At 49.2% G+C, this 23,937-nt stretch overlaps 1 protein-coding gene across 6 annotated transcripts in view; it reads right to left on the reverse strand.

The window, feature by feature from the left end:
- The window catches only part of EVA1A (eva-1 homolog A, regulator of programmed cell death), a 50,055-nt gene extending 26,443 nt beyond the window's left edge, over positions 1 to 23,612 (reverse strand). For 2 of the 6 annotated variants that reach the window (XM_059188174.1, XM_059188173.1), the window contains exons 1-2: positions 22,315 to 22,526; positions 21,860 to 22,093 (exon numbers count right to left, since the gene is read on the reverse strand). In XM_059188174.1, the coding sequence (XP_059044157.1) occupies positions 21,860 to 22,093; positions 22,315 to 22,468 (388 nt within the window). In that variant the 5' untranslated portion in view covers positions 22,469 to 22,526. The other 4 variants (XM_059188177.1, XM_059188180.1, XM_059188178.1 and 1 more) reach the window with 4 other exon arrangements.
- Between the last annotated feature and the right edge of the window lie 325 nt (positions 23,613 to 23,937).

The raw sequence follows: 23,937 nt of genomic DNA on the forward strand, positions 1-23,937 counted from the left end.
TAGGTGGCTCAATTGGTTAAGCGACTGCCTTCAGCTCAGGTCATGATCCTGGAGTCCCAGGATCAAGTCCTGCATCAGGCTCCCTGCTTGGCAGGAAGTCTGTTTTTCCCTTGGACCCTCCCCCTTCTCTCTCTCTCCATCTCAAATAAATAAATAGAATCTTAAAAAAAAAAAAAAAAAGTGGAGGTGGGGGAAATTATTTGCAAATCATTTATCTACCAAAAAGAATAGTATCTAGAATATGTAAAGAAACTTCAAAAATAGTGACAGCACCAAATGTTGACAAGGGTGTGGAAAAAATGGATCACTCATACATTGCTCATGGGAATGTAAAATGGAACAGCCACTATGGAAAAAACAATTTAGCGATTTCTTCAAAAACTAGACATGCAATTATCATACAACCCAGCAACTGCATTGCTCCTGGGCACTTATCTTAGAGACATGAAGACTTAGGTTCCCACAAAACCCATATAGATATTTATAGCAGCTTTATTTGTAATAGCCCCAAATTGGAAACAACCCAAATTTCCTTCAATGGGTGAATGTTTAAACAAACTGTGGTACATCCATGACATGGAATACTAATCAGAACAAGAAAAAAACAAACCAACTTTTAACTCATGCAACAACCTGGAAGAAACTTCAAAAAATTATGCCAAGTGGAAAAAAAACCTCAATCTTTGATTGAGGTTGTGTATTGTATGACTTCATTTTTATAGCATTCTTGCAATGTCAAATTACGGAAGTGAGGAACAAATTCGTTTCAGGGGTTAAGGAGGGGATGGGGCCAGAAGAGAAGTGAGTGCAGCTGTGCAAGGCAACAGAGGGATCCTGGTGGTGAGGGAAATGTTTTGCTTCTTGACTCTATCACAATGAACATCCCTGCTGTGATATTGTACTACAGTCCTGCAAAATGTTATCATCAGGGAAACTGGTTAAATGGAACACAGGCTCTCCCTGTGATTTCTAACAATAAGCATATAAATCTAAAATTGTCTCCAGAGTCATCCTGAACCATAATCTTCACATTAAAGTTCAAGAAGAAATCTAAAAGACTAATCTAAAAGACTCAACCAGGACATCAGGGGAAATTCACAATTCGTTCTTAAGAGCAACAGTTGAAGGGAAAGAGAAGATGGTGAGAGTTTTCTTCTACAATATGAAGGGATTATGTAGGAGAAATTAGATTTGGTTCATGTGGCACCAATAAACAGAACACAGGCTAATGTCAGAGAAGGCGCACAAGCTTCAGGACTGATCAGACCTCAATTTAAAACCAAGCTCCATCCGCCCCTATCTTTAAGACTGGTCAAGTTAGCTGAACCTCCCTGACCCTCTGTTTCCTCCTCATTAAAATGAGGCTGGTTCCTACCTCAATCAGTCAATCAATCAGCATCTAAGCAGAGAAACAGAAACTGTTTCAAGTATTGGCAACAGAAGGAATCGAGTGCAGGGAATGGATTGCAATGATGAAGATAGACGTACAGGTGGAAGGTGATGGAGAAGCTGAGGGATGAAGCCTGACATGATAGATGACAAAGTCAAGAGTTAAAGAACTTCTCAGATGGACATCATTTTAAAAAGATGAAATTAGTTGGCATAAGGATGGGACCGTGAAGCAATCAAGAGATCAGCAACAATGGGCTGCAGACAGTTGAAGGGACAAAGGGAGGAGGCATGTTACCCAGGAGCCAGGGTCACCAGGAAGAATCTGGAACCATAGAAATGTGGGCACTATTAGAAGAGATGCTTGAGGAAGACAGAGAGTGAGGAAATACTCTGGCTTCCTCCATTCTCCTCTAACCTCCCACTGGTGCCTCCATAGGCCAAACCCAGCAGGAAACCAGAGCACCCTGGACTCTGAGAAAGGCGGCCTCCCGGTCAGACCCCGCTATTCAGGGCAGAACAGGGATCAGAAGGCAAATAGGCCCAGGTCTGGTCCCCTCCTGAGGTGTGTATGAGAATACAGAACATGTTGATGCCTGGCACACAGTAGGTGCTCAATAAATGGTATAACTAACTTGTATGCACCAATGTTGTATGATAAACATTAAAAATCACATTTTCTCATCACTTTATATCCAAATACATAGCAACACAAGCCAGGCTATCTGACTCATGCCACGTGCACTCTACCAAGAATGCTTTTTTTTTTTTCCCCTCCAAATGAGCTACATATCTGAGAAATGCAAAAAGCAGCCCTGTCCTAAAGTTTCATTGTATAAAGCAAATGTTGAATTTCCACAGCTGCTGGCTTCAGCCTACCCAGAGGAATAGTTTCAGTGAAATATTAATCTCTGAGAAAGCCACACTGGGGTAAGACTGCACAGTAATTCAAGCAGCATGTGCAAAATTTATTTAGTGTTGGCCAGGAGTGGTTTTAATTATGTGAAGTCTTCAGAATGAGAAGAAAGTGACTGAAGATGTTTGACTAAATCAGTCCCAGAGGCCCTGGACGCTCCCAGATCCCTCCCCAGTTTCAGTTTATTTCTGCAGGCCCCAAACCATACACACAGGGGAGGCTCCCAAGAAACCGGATGATGGCTCTGCCAGAACCCGGATGCAGCCAGCAGCAAAACCCACCAAGACAGGAAGCATAAGCACCCACAGGGCGGAGACCTCCCCGCAGCATAAAGGCCAGGTGTCTGGCTGTGGGAGGATAACCAGGGTAGAACAGAGGGAGGGGTGAGAATCCAGAAGGAATTTTCAGACCCCAGGGCACAGTATGAAAGATGCTTTCATCAAAGGTCGCGGGTGGGTGCCAGGCACCGAGTGTGCTGTGTGCCTGCTGGACACCTCCCGTTTCCTAGAAGTCACTTGCTGAGGTGTGCTATTGGACTTGAAGTAGCACCTAGGAGTGGAGAGAGGGGCAGGACCCAGCTCTAAGGACCATACACGCCCTGAAGACTGGGCCTTGCAGACAGCAGAAGGGAGCCAGTCATATGGGTCTTAAAAATGGTCACCAACCATTCCAAAAAAGTGGAAGCCACAAGGTGTCCCCTAGACTGGTGGGACAAAGAGAAAACCCAGGAAGTTATCTTTAGAGACTGCCTTTCAGCCTCTGGGTTCTGTCCACAGACACCAGAGCTCTGGCACCAGCCGGGGCGGGGGACGGGGGCGGTAAGGAGGCAGGGGTTTCTGTTAGTAAGAACATTAGTTAGTAAGAACATTAGTTAGTAAGAACATAAGAAAGGGGATAGGCATTTGAGAAGGAAAAGAGCAAAGGCTGGTCCTTTGAGGGGCTAGGGATGGACACCAAGCTTCTCATCATCAGCCTGAGGTCAGTCCATCAGGGGGTCAGTATTTGGTGTCAAAGTGGGGCTGGTCATCCTCACCAGGAGGAGAGGGGACAGGAGCCTGACCTCCAAGGAGAATCCAGAGCTGAGGCTGGACTAGGGGAAATGGGAGTCTCCACTTGGATTTGCCAGATATCTCTCCAGCCCAGCGCGTCCTAAATCCATCTCCCCGCCCACACACTTCCTCTTTTCTCTACAGTCTGCATAATCCCCTGAGCCTCCCAGTCACTCCGGATCAGACTTGGGGGTTATGGTGGGCCCTTCCTCTCCCTTGTCCTGGAAATTCTACCTCCTATCCCTTCTGACTCTCCATGCCATCTGCCACTTGCCTGACTCAGAAAAACCTCCCTTTCCTCCACCCCCCCACCCCAACATCATACACTGGTGCCAGGTTGAGCACCTGGAAGCCGTGTTCTAGCAATGCCGCTCCTCTGTGCTAAAATCACCACCTACACAGTCACATTCCTTCCAACACGGCCCAACGTCCAAGCGAATGGGAGTCATTCCCTCCCTCATATACTTCCCCATGGGGTCTACCTCTGGGTTTCACTGTGCTGAATGTACTTCTCCACTTACTGCATTTCTGAGTCCTACCCATCCTTGAAGATCGACATCACCTCACCTCCCGTGAGGACTTCCTCTGACCCACCCCTGCATATGTAATTGCTCCCTCTTTGGGACTCCTGTAACCCTGCATGCCAATCTTCTGCATATAGCTGAAGTGTGAGCTTTTAATATTTTGCACTAGGCTACAAGCTCTTTGAAAAGAGGGGCCTTACATCATATTCTCCTTCATGGAGGAGGCACAGGAAGACCCAGGAACACTAAGTTTGGCCAGAAGGTATGAAATGCAGTGTCTGGGGGAATCCCATTGGAAAGGAAGGCTGGAGGCGTGCAGTGATCCTGGAGCGCTAACTGCTGGTGTGTGGGAGTCCTCAGCTGATGTGTGCCCTGACTGAGTAGACCAAATGGAGAGGAGAAGGCTCACTGACAACTCTGGAGGAAAGGAGCCTGCCAGTGTCTGCTGGAAAGAGAAGAAACAGTCATGGGGACTGTCAGGAAGTCATAAGAATCACACTGCGTACCGCACTGGGCAGGAAAAGGATTCCAACCCTGTGGGTCAGCCACACCAGCATGTGCTTGAGTAATTCTGACCAAATCCTGCGTGGCTTTCTCTTCAGAATGGCGAGTAGGACCGGACAGGCTGGCAGATTTGTGGCTCCTTTAAGGAAGCCCATGAAAGAAGGCAATCCACTTGCCACTGTATTCCTAACCAGTATTCCTCAAGCAGAGACTTTGGTCCACCACCGGTAGGGTCCCCCAAGTCTAGTCTCTCTGAGGCATCCAGAAGTGTGGGGACTCACAGAAATCATGCCCCACCAAGGAGCACGCAAGTGGGAACAAGAAGCATTCCTAGTCCTCTGGTCTCCGCGGGCCTCCTGGCCCCAAGCTGAGTTCTTGGTCCACTACAATTATTAAAACCAGAGCATCAGTCAGAAGGGCGGAGCAAACACCCTGATGGCAGGGAGTCTGGAAGTCCAGTGCCATCCCTCAGGGAGCTGCGGGAAAGAGAAATCTGAAGTGGGGCAACGCCAGCCTTCCTCCGCAGGAACCGCGTCGATCCTTGGGGACGCGGGCAGCTTCCCCCTGAGACCCTCCTGATGGCTCTTTGCCAGGGGGAGCTGGTCCCACAGCCACACACGACCTGCTCTGTGACAAATCAAGTCCACACAGACAAACGCTGAGCATCTGGAAGGTGAAAATTCCTGAGCCGGGCAGACATCTCTCTGACTGCAGCAAGGAGGCCTGCCCCAGCCCCACAGCCTCCCTGACGCCCCAGCGGTCTCCCACCTCACTCCAAGATGCTAGGGCTCAACCGAGGAGTTCCAAAGGTTCTACACATGTTTGAGACCAGCTACATATTTTTAAATGTTTTTTAAACCATAAGCAAATACAGTCAAGTGTGCGATAGGTCAAATGTGAGAGATCACAGACCTCAGGTGCTGCAGGTTGATATGCTCACTTCGGAAACAAGGTTCTCCTGCCCAAACCGTGCCTATGTTTGAACACATGTAGTTAATCAGGAAAGCCGCAGCTCCAAAAATGTCTTTTAACCATCAGACCCAAGCAAGTCTCCTCATGCTTTAAAATCATGTGTGCAAGGACACTCCCACCACCCTGGCTCATGTGGGCTGTGCACAATTAAATGTCAGGCAAGCCTCAGGGGTATGCAGAGAGTGCACGCTCTAATAAAGATATAATAGTGCACCGTGCAGTAACGAGTGATCGCACAACACGCTGCACCGAGGAATGTGGGTAGCACTGATGCTTGTTTTATTCTTAGAGTGCTTGGCAGGCTTTTAAAGCTCCGACTCAGAGGTGCCTGGGTGGCTCAGTCGGTTAAGCATCTGCCTTTGCCTCAGGTCATGATTCCAGGGTCCTGGGATGGAGTCCCACATCAGGCTCCTTGCTTAGTGGGGAGCCTACTTCTTCTTCTCCCTCTGCCTGCCTCTCCCCCTGCTTGTGCTCTCTTTCTTGCTCTATCTCAAATAAAATCTTAAAAATAAAAATAAAGTGAAACAAAAATTCCAACTCAGTAATGCAGGGACATGCTGTTACCATTCCTTCCTCCTATAGGTGACAAAGTGAAAGTGAGAATTGAAATTTGGGCTCAACATGGCAAATGCATCTTTTTATTTCTTTCTTTTCTTTCCTTTTTTTTTTTTTTTTTTTTGCTTTGTTAAAGGCTTTAAATGATACTAGAGAGAAACAGGCACTGAAGCTGTTGAAAATAATTTTAATAACATAATATTTCATAATGATACAACATGTTTTTCTGTCAAACAAAGATATAAATTGGTTGAAGAACCTGTTTATTCCTTTCAGTTAGCTCCTTTATAATTAAGGAATGAAAACAGTTGTCACATAGTGTTTGAGTCAATGTTAAAACCAATTTTTCCTATATTCCTCTTTCAAGGTTCTGGGTCACCTTAATCAGAATAACCTGAATCTGCAAAGTATCCTATTTAAAAGTGTTATTACTTCCAATGTTGGCAGTCACAATTTTCTCAAGGCCTTACAGCTAATACAAAACACAATGATTTATTAATGGCAAGGACACTTTGAGGCCGCAACCGTTATCCCAAACCTTCCATTTCAAATTTTCATGTTCATCCATCATAACAGTCTCATTGCTTTCATTAATTAACTTTATATCGTAAGCTAGAATTATCACATAAAATAACATATACAACAAAATATTGTTTTTTTTTTTCTGTTTCACTCATGGATAAGCCATTTAAACTCATTTAAAGAGTTTTAATGCTAAAAAATTTTTTAAAGTTTTTTTTTTTAAAGATTTTATTTATTTATTTGACAGAGTGAGAGAGCACAAGCAGGTGGAGTAGCAGGAAGAGGGAGAGGGAGAAGCAGGCTCCCCGCTGAGCAAGGAGCCCAATGCAGGGCTCACCTCAGGACCCTGGGATCATCACCTGAGCCAAAGGCAGTCGCTTAACCAACTGAGCCACCCAGGTGCCCCTAAAAATTTTTTTTTAAGTCACTATGTCAGTCCATATGTAGGAGAAACCCAATATATTCAGCAGGAAGGGGTTAAAGAAACAGATCTTCAGTAGAAGGCAGAACCTAGCGAGTTGGTGTGCTTCTGCAGAGAACCCAGGTACAAATTTGGGGTTCAAAAAGATGATTATTGAATTAATCAGTGTGGCAGAAATGGCCTGTCCCTCACTCCTAATACTGGGAAAGGGAGGCGTTTTGGAAATGGAGACCCAGAAAAGGTCATGGAGGCAGTTTTGCTTGTTCTCGAAGATCCATCTTCCCCAAGGAAAACAGGTCTTTCTTTGTGGGAAGCAGGGCAGACCAGAGATGAGATAGTGAATGGGTATCCACCTGTGGCCACTGACCAACAGGGTCAGCAGAGCTGAAGCGTCGGCATAAGGGAAAGAGCATCAAGAGCCCTGGGCTTGTGGTAGATGAGGTGGTCAGACATATGACTCGGGGGAGAAGGAGTCCAGAGAAAAAGGGCAGCTGGAAGTGAGCAGAAGCAAGACACAGACTAGGAATCATTCACTGGCTCATTCACTTACTCATTCACTGATTGAGCATCTAGTAACACAAGCAAGCTACTAGAGGCTGGGGTTACACAGATAAACTTCCAACAGCGTCTCTCTGGGGGAGGGGAGTATTGTTCCCAAAAAGGTCCTCCCAAAAGGGAGCAGAGGGAGCAGAGAGAGGATGGGGGGGCACAGTGAAGAGGCAGCCCCAGATGTGAGTCTCAAAGAAGAAACAGGAGTTAATCAAGCGGCTAATAGTGAGGATGGGGAAGGGGGAGCACATTCCAACAGAGATGGCATTCATGTAGAAAGACGGGATTTGAGACGGAAATCTATGTAGCTGGGGAACAGAGGCGGACCAAAAGGAATGAATCACAAAGTGAAAGGAAAGGAACAGCAAGAGATGATGCTACTGAAGGGGCCTGGCGTGCTCTGCGAGGGGGCTTGGACTCTTTCCTGTAGGCACTAGGGAGCCAAAGGAGATGCTGTGCTGGGGACCGCACAGTGCTCAGAATCTGCACGCACACCGCCCTTCGCAATCGTGTCACCCCATTTGCTTGTGTGGCCTCCCACAAGAACTCCCTGAGAGCAGAACCTGGTCTTTGTCACCTTTTTCATCTTTACATCCTCGGAACCTAGCGTCGTGCCTGGAACAACAACAGCGGAGTGCGGCAGGAACTCAGCATGTGCATCATATGAACCAGTAAACGAATGAGCAAAGGGCAAAGTAGGGAAAGCAGAGCCCAAGAGGACAAATGCAGCTGACTATGGTCTCAAGAACACTGCCAAGGCAAAGGCTGAGACGTCAGAATGGGAAACCATCTGACATATGATAAATGAGGAGACACTAGAGACGAAATCCCTATGTCCCCATTAGCATACAGAGGAGGCATACAGAAAGATGACCATAGGTGAAGAAATCTTGGAGTGGGATCCGTCACCTTGGCCTCGGGAAGCAGTTCTGAACTCCTGAGCTGTGTTAGGGGTTGAACTGTGTCCATCAGAAAATAAATAAATAACTGACATGGTGAAGTCTTTAACTCGGTACCCCAGAATAGGACCTTATTTGGAAATAGGGTCTTTGCAAGGTTTAACTAAGTTAAGATGAGGCCATTAGGGTGGGCCCTCATCCAGTATGACTGGTGTCCTCATAAAAAGGAAAGACAGAAAGAGGGAGACACGCATAAAAAGGGGACACGCACAGAGGGAAGATGATGTGAAGACACAGATAGAAGACGAAAATGCTACAGGAAGTTACCTGGCTACAAGAAGCCAGGGAGACACCTGGAACAAACGCTTCCCCTGTGGTTTCAGAAGGAGCATGGCACTGCTGATACCCGTCTGGCCTCTAGAACTGTGAGACAATATGTTTCTGTTGTTCTAAGCCATTCACTTTGTAGTGCTTGGACATGGCAGCCCTAGTAAAGTAATACAGGCTGGTGGTCAAAACAGATCAACACTTGGGGCAGACACCTGTGTTAACCCCCAGAAGGCATCTGCCTCTCCTCCTTGCTACAGGAGCCCCACTTCTGTTTGTGTCCATCCACTGGGGCCCAAGGCCTGGGTCCTATAATTGACCCACGTCAACCTTGGTGGTCTCTTGCCATTCCACTTACCATGTGACCCAATTCTGGTCACTACATCTCACTAAAAGGACTGCTGTATATACAGGACATAATTCAGCTGTTCGTGGATCTGTCTCCAATGTCCTGTTTAAAATAGTCAAGGCAATGGGACGCCTGGGTGGCTCAGTTGGTTAGGCCGCTGCCTTTGGCTCAGGTCATAATCCCAAGGTCCTGGGATCGAGTCCTGCATTCTGCTCCTTGCTTGGCATGGAGCTTGCTTCTCTCTCTGCCTCTGCCTGCCACTCTGCCTGCTTGTGTGTGCTCGCTCTCTCTGACAAATAAATAAACAAATAAAATCTTTAAAAAAATAAAATAAAATAGTCAAGGCAGAAACAGTGTCTAGCCGAATCTGGACAGATACTAAACTAATGATCAGTGGGGTTTCTAGACAACCTGATGGAGCTGGTAACTGAATTGATTTCCTTGACCACACCTTATCAGGTTTGTCCTTTCAGAAGCTAACCTTGACCTCTTAGGTTTAAACCTGTAGTTTTCCCTTATCTGATACTATTACCTCAATGGGACAAACATCTCCTGGTATCTACATCAGCCAGTGAACCAGATGGTATTTTAACCTAGGCACTTACTTTCAGGGATTTCCTCATCCATAACCTAAGGCCACACCGACTTCTCCACACGGTAACACGCACAGATCATCCGGCTAGACCTGTACGTCTGGGTTTGAGTTTTGCTGCACGGCCTTTTTCGAACACAGAAGCTCACCCCCAGGTTTCTGCAGCTTAAACATACATCCCGTCCTTGCTGCGCCAGAGGCTAATAGAAAACCGTAAAGGGCGGAATAGGTCTTCACAGGGACAGAAAGAGGGAGAGGAGGGAGCTGGGAGACTCAGGAAGTAGAGCTTTGTGCCACACCCCGCAAGGAGGGGAGAAGACTACATTTGGAAGGGCACAGGCACATCTGACAGGAGACCTGGGTTCAATCTCCGCTCCACCATGTGCCAGCTCTGTGACTCTGGGCAAGCAACTTCAGATTTCTAAGCTTCACTTTGGAAAACAGGAAATACAACTTAATATCCTAAAGAATTATGCTTAACAATGAGGTCATCTATGTCATGCCCCCAGCACGGTGTCTTGTGACCAGCAGGTGACCTCCCAGGACATATGCCTGCTTCTGAGTCACACACATAGAATGTCTGAGATTTTTTTTTTTCTTCACTGGAAGAATTAGTCCACTGAGCATTAAAGAAACAATGAGACATGTTCCCATCAAATGGGCCATGCAATTCTGTCACTTTTACCTCGAAGCATGTCACAAACCATTTCTCCCCAGGATCTCTCATCTAGTTACCCTGAATTAAAGCAATGGCTCCTAACCAGCCTCCCTACCTCCATTGTCTCCCCCTCCTCCAGTCCAACCTCCAGCAGGCCACCAGGATGTCATTCTAGAGCAGGGACTGGTAAACTACAGCTTGCAGGCAAATCCAGCCCGCTGCCTGTTTATGTGTTTCAAGTTTTACTGGAACAGAGTGACGCTCGCTCGTTTATGTCTGTCTATGGCTGTTTTGGCCACTCTGTTGGCAGAGCTGAGTAGCTGTAACACAGACTGTATGACCTGCGAAGTTTAAAATATTTATTCTCTGGTCTTCGACAGAAAAATTTTGCTAGACCCTTGGTAACTTGTTCTAGAACACTCCCCTGGGTAACTCACCGCTCTCTCTAGTCAATTGCCTCCAAGACAAAGTCTATGTGGTGTGAGCTGACCCTTCTCTATTCTCCCAGCTCACCTCTCGTTATTCCCCCCTGCAACCTAATCTCCATCCTCACTGAATGAGCACCCTCCAAACACGCCAGGTCCCCTCCCCAGAGCAACTCTATTCCCTTTCCATTTAGAAAATTTCTAACTACTCCTCGATATTCCTTCCTTTATGAAGCCTTCTAGCATTGCCCCCTCAGCCCTATCCAAAGGCACTCCTTCCTTGGAAATGATATCCCACCGATAAATGGTTGCATACACTATGGGTCTTCCTATCTGTCTTCCTCACTGGTCACCCCCACGCTAAACTTTCTTCTCTCTCTCTCCCCCTCCTGGAGCACTCTGTTCTTTCCCTGCACCGCATTTACCAAAGTTTGTAATCATGCATTTCTTTGTGTCTTTATCGCTTTAATGTCTGTGCCCTAACAACTGTGAGCTCTAAGAAGGCAGCAGCTAGGACTTGGTGGATTCAACACCACATTACCGTTGTGTGGCCTGGAGCCAGCCACACAGTGGTTGTTGAGTTTGCTGAATAAGCAAATGACTAAACAAATAAAAAAAAAAAAAAAAAAAGATTTTGCTAATAAATCAAATGCAAATGAAAAAACCAAAGACATCAAAACTGTTACTTTCTGAACATGCAGGATCCTGCCTCTCAGACCCTTCAGGTCTCCCGTGGCCCAGAAGGGTGGGTGGGTGACAGCAGCACTGGTAGCTGTGTGGATGTTTGGATCATATGCAAACCCTCATTCCTGGAATCAGCATGCAATGTGTACATGGCCCTTTCCCATATCAGTAAATTCAGATTCTGTACAACTGGAAGAAAGCCATATATAGGATATAGACTGAGTCCACGTTTGCACTGAACTATTCGGAATCCTGGCCATTCCTTCCTGAAGAACGTCCTCTACTCCTTGTCTATTGAGGAAAGATCAGCAAGACTCCGAGAGCTTTTTCCCTCTGTCTCTAGGGAGAGTGACCTATGTGTCCCTCACACTCATACCCAGCCACTGTGTGAGAGACCCAGGTGGGACAGGACGGAGAGGGGGTTAGGCTGGAATGAACCTTCCCTGAATCACTCATACCGCATCTTCTAGAACCAAGGGAACCATCAAAGTTGAAATGTGACTCTTGAAAGACACACTATTCACTTTTCTTGACATTCAAAGCTCAAGTTCAAGAAGTTATTCAGCTGAGTTGCTGCTGCGTGTGGGGAAAAAAAATATCCCAAGGCCATTTCCTGTGTGGCCTTTCTCATTCTGGACAGCGCCTCTCTGAAAGCCCCATCCATAAAGGCCTTCTGTGAAGGTAAGTGCATTTCTCTGAGATGTATCCAAGAAGAGCAAAGACGCCATTTCAACCAAGGCAAATTTATGAAGTTGGCAGCTGAACCCTAATTCTAGCCTTGAGCCTTTGGGATGTCAGCACTGTGAACAAAGGCAGAGCTGAATTTCTTGTTTAAGTCAAGCTTTTAACCCTCTGTGGCATCTACCTCTGGTCTGAACAACAAAAGAATCCTATGTATTAAAACACAGAGATTGTCTTTGGCTCTAGATAAATGTATCTTCTCAGGGCCTGTTGGACCTGTGTCCTCTAAGCCTGGTAAAAAGCATTTATAAGGAAATGTCAGTCTTGTTTATTATTAAGAACTTTAGCGGCAGTAGCCCAATCACCTACAGTCATTCTAAGTGTAGGGTTGTCACCCCAGCAAATCACCTGATAATGCGTCTTCCAATTTCTCTAAGACCCAAGCAGCTCTTTGTCTCCTTCTGCAGATTCACCTCCAGCCCTGATCTCCTTCTCCAGCGCAGTGTGGGAATGGGGAAGGGTACTGGCTTTGAAATGGACGAGAGACACGTGACGTCGGGCCCCAGCGCACTGTGCTCTCTCACAGACTATTTCAAAGACAAATTCAGTAGATGATGTATTACACATGCATCTGATATGATCTGGATCTGACCACACGTGATGACTCACGCTGGGCCCTGTGAAAAACATTTTCTCCACTGCCCCTACCAAAAGCTAAAGATCTGAAACACCTATCAGGAGCTTCATGAGTGATTTCCAGCCATTCACATGGAAGCTTTCCAGAACATGGGGAGAAGTATTAAAAATCTGTGTGAAAAAGAAAAATGACACAGAGATACTGCTGCCGATGTGTATAGTGCATTCACAGCCACTCTGTGGGGCCCACTCTGGCTCTGTCCCTCCCCCTGTATATAGTAACGGGTCTTTCCATCTCTGAAACACTCCCTCTCTCCTGGTACTTCCAAAGCCAAGCTTCTGGAAAGAATTGCCTGTACTTGGTATCACTACCTCCTCACCTCACATTTGTTCCTTAAGCCTCCTCATCTTTCAAACTCCCCTCACCATCACCAATAGCTCCCTAATTCCCAGATCCATGGCTATTCCACTTCTTTTCTTAGTGGACTTCCACGTCACTTGATGTTATAGATTCCTCCCTCCCGGACTCTCTCCTCTTCCACATGGCAGTCTCCCATCTCCTCCTGCCTCTCTGCCCAGCACCTCCCTGTCGCCTGCACTGGGTCCTCCCTTTCCCCTCCCTCAGAGGCCACCCACTCTCGGAGGCAGTCTGGTACAGACAGATAGCACAGGCCCGGATCTGACTGCCTGGGCTAATATCCCAGGTCTATTACTTACAGCTGTATGACCTCGGGCAAGTGACGTACTGTCCCTGTGCCTCCACTTATTCATTTATAAAGCAGGTACAATAATGGCCTTCCCTGGCAATGGCTGTTGAGAGGATTAAGGCACATGAAGTACTTAGAACACACAGTAGAGACTCAATAAGTATTAGGCATCATAATTCCTCTTCCCGTGCTCTCTCTCTCCTTGGGCAACTGAGCCATACCATGACTTCCTCACCTCTTGTTAAAAGTTTGCCCTTGAACCTTCTTTAAGACTTCTCTCCTGGGGGCACCTGGGTGGCTCAGTGGGTTAAAGCCTCTGCCTTGGGCTCGGGTCATGATCCCAGGGTCCTGGGATCAAGCCTGGTATCAGGCTCTCTGCTCAGCAGGGAGCCTGCTTCCTTCCCTTCCTCTCTCTGCCTGCCTCTCTGCTTACTTGTGATCTATCTGTCAAATAAATAAATAAACTCTTAAAAAAAAAAAAAAAAAAAAAAAGACTTCTCTCCTGACCATCAAATCTACAAACCATGTGCCTACTACACATGTCTCCCTGGCCATCCCTAAAATGCTTCAAGTTCGGTTTGTCTGAAACTGAGCTCATCATCTTTCCTGCAAATGCTGCTCTCCCTGTCCACAGCCCCACCTCCCTCTGCTCCACCCCCTCCTCTCTTTCCCCCTGCCCCTCCCCTCCTCACCATGAAGTCTCCTAATGAATAGCACCACTATCTTTCCTCTTGGTTGTCCAGGCCAAAACCCCAGAGTCATCCTAGACTCCGGCCCTTCCCTTACTCCCCCGCGCAATCAGTCACCGAACTCTGTCAACTTCATTGCCAAAGTATTTCTTGAGCCTGTGCCCAATTCCCCACCCTTATGGCCAATGTCTCTAGAGCCTCATTATTTCTCACCTGGATGACAATAAGTAACAATAGTATTAAAAATAACTTCCACCACTATTATCACATACTGATTATGGCTCAGTCACGGAGATAGACACTTCACCTACTTCATCTACATAATCCTGAACATCACCCAACCATGAGGGAGAACTTGGGAGTCCCTGTCTTCAGATGAGAGGACGGAGGCACAGAGAGGTTTAACAGAGAGCCTGTTACACAAAGAAGCAAAGACGTTGTGGGGCGGGGACGCAGGCGGAGGTCTGTCTGACTCCATACACCGGGCTTTTCCCCACTCTTGAAAACTGAATGGTGTCCTAACTGGTCTTCCTGCCCTCTATCTTATTCCTCTCCGATGTCTACTCTATGCCAGAGGGGTCTATTTTTACAATGAAACTCTGACTTCTCTCTGTGTGAAATTCTATAGTAGCTCCCCAGTGCATACAGAATAAAATCTCAATTCTTCAGCAAGACTCTTCCTGATGCGGTCCCTTTGCCCGTTTATAGATCTGCCTCCTTTCTCTCCATCCATACTCACTCCCTTGCTTTCTTGGAGCACACCCTGCCTGCTCACCTGGCAGGGCGGTCCTTCTTCCTGGCCTCTCTGACTGTGATGTCCTTCTTTTCTCATCAGCCTGGATCCCTCCGTCTCAGCCTCCTGGACGCATGTCCTCTTGGACTCAGCTGCTATCCAAGCCCGGTGTAGGTGCCCCTCCTCTTGATGGCTATCTCACTCAGTGAGTGAGTCTAACACAGAATTTTAGAGGCACAACAGTCATTGACCGAGCACCTACTATATGTGAGAGCTCAAGGCAGCCTCCAAGGATTTGGGAATCAAGAAGACATAAGTCCTGCATTCAGAACACTTGCTTTAATGAGAGAGATGGATAGCAAAATACTGTATTCCTATCTCTGAGTGTCCTGTGTCCATGCTGGACTGCTGAGGCTCTTGAGCAAAAAGAGTATCTTGTTCTTCTCTGTGTTCCCAGGCCCTCACACTGGTGCAAAGGGTGTCAGCAAACACTGACAGCTTCAGCTGAGCAGACACAGCAAAGCCACAAAGCTGTCTCTGTGACCAGGCAAGCCTACACCCCCAGGGACAACCTTCACTTTCACGGGCATCTTTTCCAGACTCTAAATGTCCAAGTCACTGTTTTCGGTACCTCTGCAACACCCTCACCCTGTTTTGACACACAGCAGGGTCTAATGCTGGAGAACTTCAGGCTGACCATCCCTGCTCCATGTAACTGACCCATGGAGAGAGTAAGGGACCAGGTCCACGTAGTAGAATAGTGTCAGTACTGACTCCCCTCCCAGTGCTCATTCTGTCCACCCACAGGTTCACCAGCACGTCTCACTGGAGCAAGGAGAGGAGCTGCCGTCAGAGCGCGCTCTCCCAAGTGCACAAAGGATAGGAGCTTCCGGAAAATGATGTATGTGTCTCCCAGTAAGAGACCCCCTCCCATCCCTTCCCATGGGCTGCTGTGGCCTGTCTTGACAAGGTGAGCGAGTAAAAGGACCCGTCAGCTGTGTTTGTGGAGGTGCCAGAGGAAGACAGCTTTAGGCAGACCCTTTTGATCAGGGGTCCCTGCGCAGAAACAAGATCCCCCGACATCTGTTCCCTGCGGCTACTGACGGTCAGAATGACACGGGCAGAAGGGCACAGGGCAAAGGGGAAGAGGCTTACGTTACAGCAGGTGTTTTGTAAAAAGCCTTCTTTCCCATACAAGTTTACGGTTACTCTTCTGCTGAGCAGCATTTCCGCCTGCTTTCACCTTAGAGGACAAAGTGCAAGCTGCCTGGATGATCAAAGACGAGGCGGACAGCTGTTTTGATCCCCAGAGCAGAGAGCTTACAACTGCTTCAGTCTCCCGACAAGGTGAGGCCTCAGACAGCAGGCAGGGGAGAGGAAAGGGGATAAGCAAGAAGGACATGGTCATCCCCACCCCCAACCCACCCCGCACAACCCACACACCTGGTCTTGCCTTCTTGCAAACTAGATTTCCTAACAGCATCTTCAAGGATCACATGACCGTCCCCAAACTGTCTGGGGCCGTGGTGAAGGGCTTGGAGTCTGGGGGCCTGATGGGATCCCAGGTTTGCCTGTCATCTGTGGGTGGGATCCCGATTCCTCCTCCAACACCCATCTCAGAAGGTGGTCGTGAGGGGCAATGCCAGGAAAGCAAGTCAAGTCCTTATCAAGGGGACTGACACCTGCCCCAGTGGTTACTATTGCCATCACCTACCAGCCACTTGCCCTGGGGTGACGCTGCTCCTCACAAGCGACCACTGCCCCTTGGGTTCTGTTCCTTGACCCTATAATAGAGCCTGTTTCTGCGCCCCCGTGCCTTCTCTGTCGCGGCACTAGCACACTGTGCTGTGTTGGCTGGGTTTCTTGTCTGTCTCTCCATTCAGGAAAGGGCGTCTTGCAGGTCAGGATGAGTCTTACATGCTAGGGCATTCATCCACTCGTTTCTCTTTTACTGAGCACCTCCTACATGCTGGGGGCAGGGGTCACTGATGGCGAGTAAATGAGGGATGTCTTGGGATGACCTACAGAAACACTTATATCCAGGGTCCCATCAGCAAGCATATGTACCCATCATCTGTGGTGAGCCTCTTGCAAAAGACTCTGGGGTCCAAGAGCACTGCAACTGTGAAGACAGCTCCCACCCAGGGAACTTGGCAGCCCTGGAGTCTGATCTAGGAGGTCACATGCTGGATTTTATGTAAAACAGAGCTGAGAGACAACCCCCATCACCCTTCTCACTCCTTTCCTCCTCCCTCCCCGCTAAGTTCAGCAATTGTTTCAGCCTTTTGGATGCTGTAAAGGTAACATTCAAAACCCAGACTCAGGAGGGGCCATCCACACAGTTCATCAGCCAGAGCTTTGAAAAGAAAACAAAACAACCCACAACCACCAATGCAGCTTTGTTTGTGACTGAGGTTTCTTTGCTTACTGGAGACAGTGTCCTTCCCACGGCCCCTGGGCTCTGGTCCCATTGCCCTGAAGGAATCAGGCCAATAGAGACAGGAGGGAGAGCCATCATTCAAAGAGCTCAGTACACCTGAGCTTAAAATTCCCCCTCCACTGTCTCCCAACAAAGAGGAACAGACTCCTGCCCGGCTGAAAAGTTAGTTACCCCCCGACCAAGGCTCCATTACCAGTTCCCATCTCTTCACATACCTTGGCCTCTGTCAGTACCTTCCTTGGCTTTGTACCACATACATGCAGTTTCCTGTCTGTCACACCCATGCTCAATAGTCCCCCCAAACCCAACAAGCTCCTACTTCTCTATTAAGACCCAACTCCAATATCCTCTTCTGTCAGAAATCTCACCTCACTCCATAGTGGTTGTTGCCTTTTGGCCCCCAATTCTCAGCTCTTATCTCTTCTCCACTTGTTGCACACTGATGATCTGTTCGTGTATCCCTCACACATTGCGGACTATGACCATGATGATAAGGACCATGTCCTCTTCATGTTTGTGTCTCTGGCAGCCAGCACCAGCCACTCACCCCACGTGTAGTCCAAACCCACCCTGACACTTATGATCCCATCTAATTTAGTCCAAACCAAATGCCCCTTACAGCACCAAACAGATTTTCACCTAGAGGCCAACAGTGGAAGTAGATTTCACGGGGAACACAGTCCAAGACCAAAACAGGGAGAGGTAGCTTTCCCTAGAAACAAACCCAAGCAGGAGGGAGCTTCATGAATCTGCCTGCAGGTCAGTGACGAAGGGCTACTCAAGACGGCAGCCGAGATGCGATGTTCTGGGCCTCAGTGAAAATGCAGGGGATGCCCCAAAGATGTTGAGTCTGACCTTACCGCAGTCCTCAGCACCCAGGGGAATCTGTTTCTCAGATCAGCCAGCTGCTGGCCCGAGAGAGGTGCTAATGCCAGGAGACAGTAAGAGTGTGGTGTCTGAAAGGGGGGAGGTAATCCGAGGGGTCTCTAACGGGTTGATGGATAGGAAGATTCTCACCCTGCTGTATCCTAAAAAGCAACTTTATCAGAGTATTTCTGTGACCCCTAACAAAACGCAAGGCCTTGCACATACCAGGTAACCTCATCCCACTGAAGTCTGGGGGACAAGCTGCCAAAACAAGCAAACTCAGGGGGGCCGTAGGTAAGGTGAGTGGGTCAGCTGTGGAAGAAGCCAGAACACACAAACATGCGGGTATCTGTGCAAGGCCGTCTGGCCCACAGAGCAAGTATCTAAGGGAACAGTGAGGAAGGGGCTCAGCTTTCAAAGGCAGTGCTGCGTTCACGGCAATACTAGATTCCAAGTCGGTGGAGTGACCACCTGTAAACCTGGTATCCAGGATCACACACAGCACAAATAGGAGGTCAGTGACCAGTTCCAAACCCGGTTCCCCAAAACCCTGTATAGGGCATTAAATTCTCTTAGCAGGTTTTGCCTTTATTATATAAACGGTCCTTATAAAACTTGAAGAGAAAGCGCACTCTGCATCTGATCAGGATAAGGTGGAGAACCCGGAGGGCGCCACGGCCCCCCCCCCCATCACACATTCATTGATGGATTTCACCGTACTTATGTGCTCGCTGCACACCGCTAGGGGTCCGGTCTTGGGAAGGGCAAAGCTGGAGTCCGTTCCTGACCCCAAGTCTAAATCTCTCTCTCCCCCTGGCAGGTGAACTCCACACCCTCCTCCCCCAAGACTTCGTGCTCTTCTGACCCTAACCTACAGCTCACTTACGGCTGCATTTAGCATCAAGTTTATTGGTGATGACCCAGAGGACTGATCCCAAGGTGCTGTCTCTCTGAGGCTGGGCTCCAGGCAAGGAGGAGAGGAAAAGAACAGAAGCCGTGAAAATCATGGCACAGTGGTAGATCACAGGTATGGTAAGGGTGGGAAATCTGACGGACTTTGGCTCTTAATGAACACACACCACAAACCTCAGCCCATCTTTACCGAGCACTTACTCTAGGGGGAGGACCGAGCTAAGGCCTCTACCTACAGAGCGTGAAGCGTGTTGTGTGCCACAGTCCTCACGTCTGTGTGAGTCCTGGCCCTACCACTCATTAGCTGACTTTGTGCCAACAGCTGAGCCTCTCTCTGCCTCTGTTTCTTTGTTGGGAAAATAGGGCAATACCAGTTCTAACTTTAAAGGCTCACTGGGAGGACTGAATGAGTAACAACATAAAATGCTAAACTCGAACCCGGTCCTGGCATGGATGGAGTGGCCGTCAGTATTATCTCATTAGTTCGTCACACCAGTCTGCAGGGGTGACAGATGATTTCTTCCTATTATACCAAAGAAGGCTTTGAGAGACTGAATCAGCTTGCTCAAGGTCACAGAATTAATAAGGGGCAGAGCTGGGATTTGAACGCTGGCAGCCCACAAGCTTCACCACCACCTCAAGTCCAGCCCTGTGCTAGGTTCGAGGCACCCAGAGACCAGTGTGAGGATGAGCAAGGGATCCCTATATAGTCACCCCTACAGGGAAGAAATATTGAAAGATAAAGGCAGAGGAGGGCCTGCGCTGAGGCAGCAGGGAGCGAGGAGACGGGAGCTCTAGTCTCGGGAGCTCCTCTCAGGAGGAGCCTGGAGCTCTAGCCTCAAAGAATGACGAGGAATGTGCCAAGGAGGAGGAAGGGAATTCCAGAAAGTCAGGACCCAGAATACCAAACTCCTAAGTTGGGTGGTATGCCTGGCACCTCCAGATGTGAACTAAGGTAAGGCTGGGAAGGTAAGGTGAGGCCTTACCATGAACAGCCGTGTGAGCCAATGCCGCAGGTCAGATGTTACCCTGCAAGACAGCGATTCTCAAGCCTGGGTGTTTACAAGAGCTGGCTTTGGTGCTTGCAAAACATGCACAGCTTCCCACCCCTTCTGTTAGCCCCGGGGGGCCAACAACAGTATTAAGACAAAGTAGTCGCAGGGCCAGCTGTGGTTTGAGCAACATAATTCTGGCAGTGGACTGAGAGGAGATTTGGGGACGGGGCTGGTGTAATCAACCTAACTGGAGCAGAAAAGAGGCTGAGAGCTGGGCACAAGAGCACCCCTCACGAACCGAGACATGACGCCAGGGTTTCTCCACCTCAGCACTACCGACGTGTGGGGGGCTGGAGAATTCTTGCTGTGGGGGGCTGTCCTGTGCCTTACAGGCTACTCAGCAGCATCCTTGGCCTCTGCCCACCAGATGAACAGCATTCTCCCCCACTTACATGCCGACAGCCAAAAATGCTTCCAGACATTGCCAGATGTCACTTGGGAGGCAAAAATGGAAACCCTGGTTGAGAACAACTGCTTTAAATCCTCCCATCCCCACTCTACAGATGAGGAACTCCGGCTGCAGAAAGAAAGGTACAGGAGGGCCTCAGCCAGACTCCCAGGCTGGTGGTCCAGCTCCAGGGCCTGGGCTTTAGCCGCTGAGCTGAACTGCCTGTCTGGAAATAACTCTGGGGCAGAACTGTGTATTTTTTGAGAGACTGGCTGATGAGAAGAGGATAAAAGAGTGAGGTTCAAAGGTGAAAACTCGGTGCTTGCCGCTGAACTGTGAAGACAGTAGGTACTAAATAAATCATCTGGGTGCAAATAGGCTCGAGATGCATTTGCACAAAAAAGAAAAAGCTTCTCCACGGCATGAGCCAGCAGGAGATGGCCGGTTCCTGCTCATTCTGGATCGAGAAAACCCTCTATACGTCTAGACATGGGATGTGTGGTATAAACCAGCTGGTACCCAGATCCTGGCTGGGCCCCTTCCCAACTGTGTGGCCCTGAACACATTACTTACCCTCTCTGCGTCTCATTTTGCCCGCCTGTAGAACAGGGGGAGTCCCTACTCAGAGGCTAGATGTGAGAACTCAGGTGGTATAATAAGAGCAAGATGGCAAGCTTGCACGACGCGGTTGGCCCTCCTCTCCCTCAGAGAGGCATCATCATCACCTCCCCGCCTCCCTCGCGCCTAGGATCGAGTACTCCCCCAACTCCTGGGGAACCGAGGGGAGAGCGGCAAGGAGCTGATTGCGTCGCTCTCCAACAGCAGAGCGTCCCACTTAGGCTTTAGGGGGCGCCAACAGTCTTTCCACTCCCCAGTGCGCGCTGATTTCGGGGTCCTGGGGGTCGCCAAAAGCGCACGGCGAGCTGGGTGCCTCCAAAAGGAGCGAGATCCGTGAGTTTAAACGCGCGCCACAGAAATTTCGGGCAGGTCCGCACCCGGCAGGCCTGGGCTCAAAGGCAGTTACTGCCGTGGGCCGACCCGCTTAGCCCAGGCTCCCGTGGCGGGGGAGGAGAGAAGCGCCGAGATTTGCGCAGGACCCGCTCTCCGAAGCCAAGCTGCAACGGCAGAGAGCTGAGAGTTTGCGGATCGAGAAAAAGAAACGGGGCGGGGGTAGGGCGTGCAGAAGCAACAGGAAAACAGGAGGAAGAGGAGGCAAAAAAAGAAAGCGCTGGGAAGCAGAGTTCCCTGGGGCACCCAGCCTACAACACCTGGGCAGAGGGTTCAGGAACAAAGCAGCGGCTTCAGGTCAGAAGTGCTCTGGGTGTTTCCGAAGAGGGGGCGCTCCGGAGAAACCCAGGTCGGCTGGGGATGCCTGGCGTCCCCTGCGCCCTGGGCGCGCTCTCGGGCGCCGCTTACCTTCGCCGGGGCCGCCGGCGCGCACTTCCGGGGGCTGCGCTCGGGGCGCGCCGGGCCAAGCCGGGGGACCCGGAGCGGATCGCCGAGGGGAGGAAGCAGCAAAGAAGCGCCCCGGACTTGGGACGGCAGTGACGCCTCGGAGAGAAATCCCAGTGAAGGAGCCGCCGGGGCTGGCGCGGGGCGCGGGGTGCTGGCCTCGGCGCTCACGGGCGGTCGCACCGAGTCCCGCAGACGCTGGAGCAGCGCGAGTCAGTGGGAGGAAAAGGTTGTCTCATTTCCTTCGGTCTCCCCCTTCCTCCACCCCCTCGGCTCCGGACCTGCCCTCCCTCTCCCCCGCCCCCTTCCCCAAGCCCGCGGCCCATGTGGGCGCTGGAAAGACGCGAAACCTGAACGGTGGCGGCGTGCGGCGCCTCCCTCCACGCCAAGTTAGTTTATGCTCCTCAACTCATGCCTACCTCCGCGCGCTTCAGACCCTCTCCAGGGCCCCGGAAGGTCCCGGGTCGGCCGGCCGTCTCCACCCTGTCCCGGATTTCTAGCCTTTCCCCCTGCTGGGACGAGTCCAGATTTGAAAGCAGATCTCCGAGCTCTTGCCAGCATCCATCCTCTCATTCCTGTCCCGTCGCCTGCTTTGAGCCCCTATTAAACCACCCAACCCAGACAGGATATAAGTACTTACTTTGTTAATTTTGATCGACTTTGTTTTGTTTTGTTTTGTCTTGTTTTCCAGTGGGGTATTTAAACCTGATGCATAATCTGAAAGGAATGTTCATTTTGATCAGGAAAGCTGCGGAGGTCTTTGTTTGGCCTTGCTCATTCAAAGTTGAGGTTTTGTTTGTTAAATTCAGCAAGTATTTACTGAGAGCCTGATCGACATTGAGCTGGGCGCTGGAAACGCAGAACTGAACCAGAAGGGCAGGTTGTTCCTAGACAGTCGTCGTTGGTGACAAGTAGAAGCACAGAGGAGGTCCAGGGATGCTGTGGTCTCTTAAGAGAGAGGTCGGGGACAGAAAGAGCGTTCTGTGTCATAAAAACAACATGGGTAGAGGAAAGAAGGAATGAGAAAACCCTATGAGGAGGCCGTATGGCAGAGAATGTGGCCAAAGCGGGGAGCGGTGATGGGGAAACAGGAAAGAGAATGTTGAATCAGTCCATCAAGAATGGGTAAGAGCTGCAGGGAGCACTGGGGTGGAACTGACAGGACCTGGTGACAAGAGCTGCCAGGGGCAAATGAGGAGAAGATGAAGGGAAGAGGTAACTTCCAGACCTCAGGCTAGAGTAATCAATGATCAGAATCCGGGATGAACAGAATCCAGGATGCCCTCTGGAGCTATTACCCAAGGGTGTCCCCGAGATTGGCAGTATTAACACCGATTGGGAGCTTAGAAATCAGAACTTGCCAGTCTCATTTGACCTACTGAATCAGAATCTGCATTTTCACAAGATCTCCAGAGATTCAAATATGCACCAGAATTTTGGAAGCTCCTCTCTCTATACCAGTGGCCGTACACTGGAATGACTGTGTATTAGACTGCAAAGCTTTAAAAAACAGTATGAGACCCTTTTCTCAACCCCCACAAATGCTTATTTAACTGGTTCGGGGTGCGGCTCCAACATCAGTATTTCTGGAATGCTTTCCAGATGATCTAATACAGTCAGAGTTGAGAACCACTGTTCCAGACTCATTCGAGAGCTACTTCATTTAACCTTGAAATGCACCTCTTCAGAAAGGAAAAGAACACCCACGTATAAATGAAAATAAAAGGGGCGCCTGGGTGGCTCAGTGGGTTATAGCCTCTGCCTTTGGCTTGGGTCATGATTCCAGGGTTCTGGGATCGAGCCCCGCATCCGGCTCTCTGCTTCGCGGGGAGCCTGCTTCTTCCTCTCTCTCTCTCTCTACCTACTTGTGATCTCTGTCTGTCAAATAAATAAAATAAAACCTTTAAAAAGAAAAGAAAAGAAAATATAAGACTAGTTATCTCACTCTCACACAGAGAGAGGTGACTGGTGTGCTGGAAAGGGCCCTTGTTCCCTAAACTTAATCAGGAAAGCAGATTCTAGCCTCAGATGGTCCCTAAATT

Source organism: Mustela lutreola, chromosome 9, assembly GCF_030435805.1.
Source record: "Mustela lutreola isolate mMusLut2 chromosome 9, mMusLut2.pri, whole genome shotgun sequence".
Classification (NCBI taxonomy): Eukaryota; Metazoa; Chordata; class Mammalia; order Carnivora; family Mustelidae; genus Mustela; species Mustela lutreola.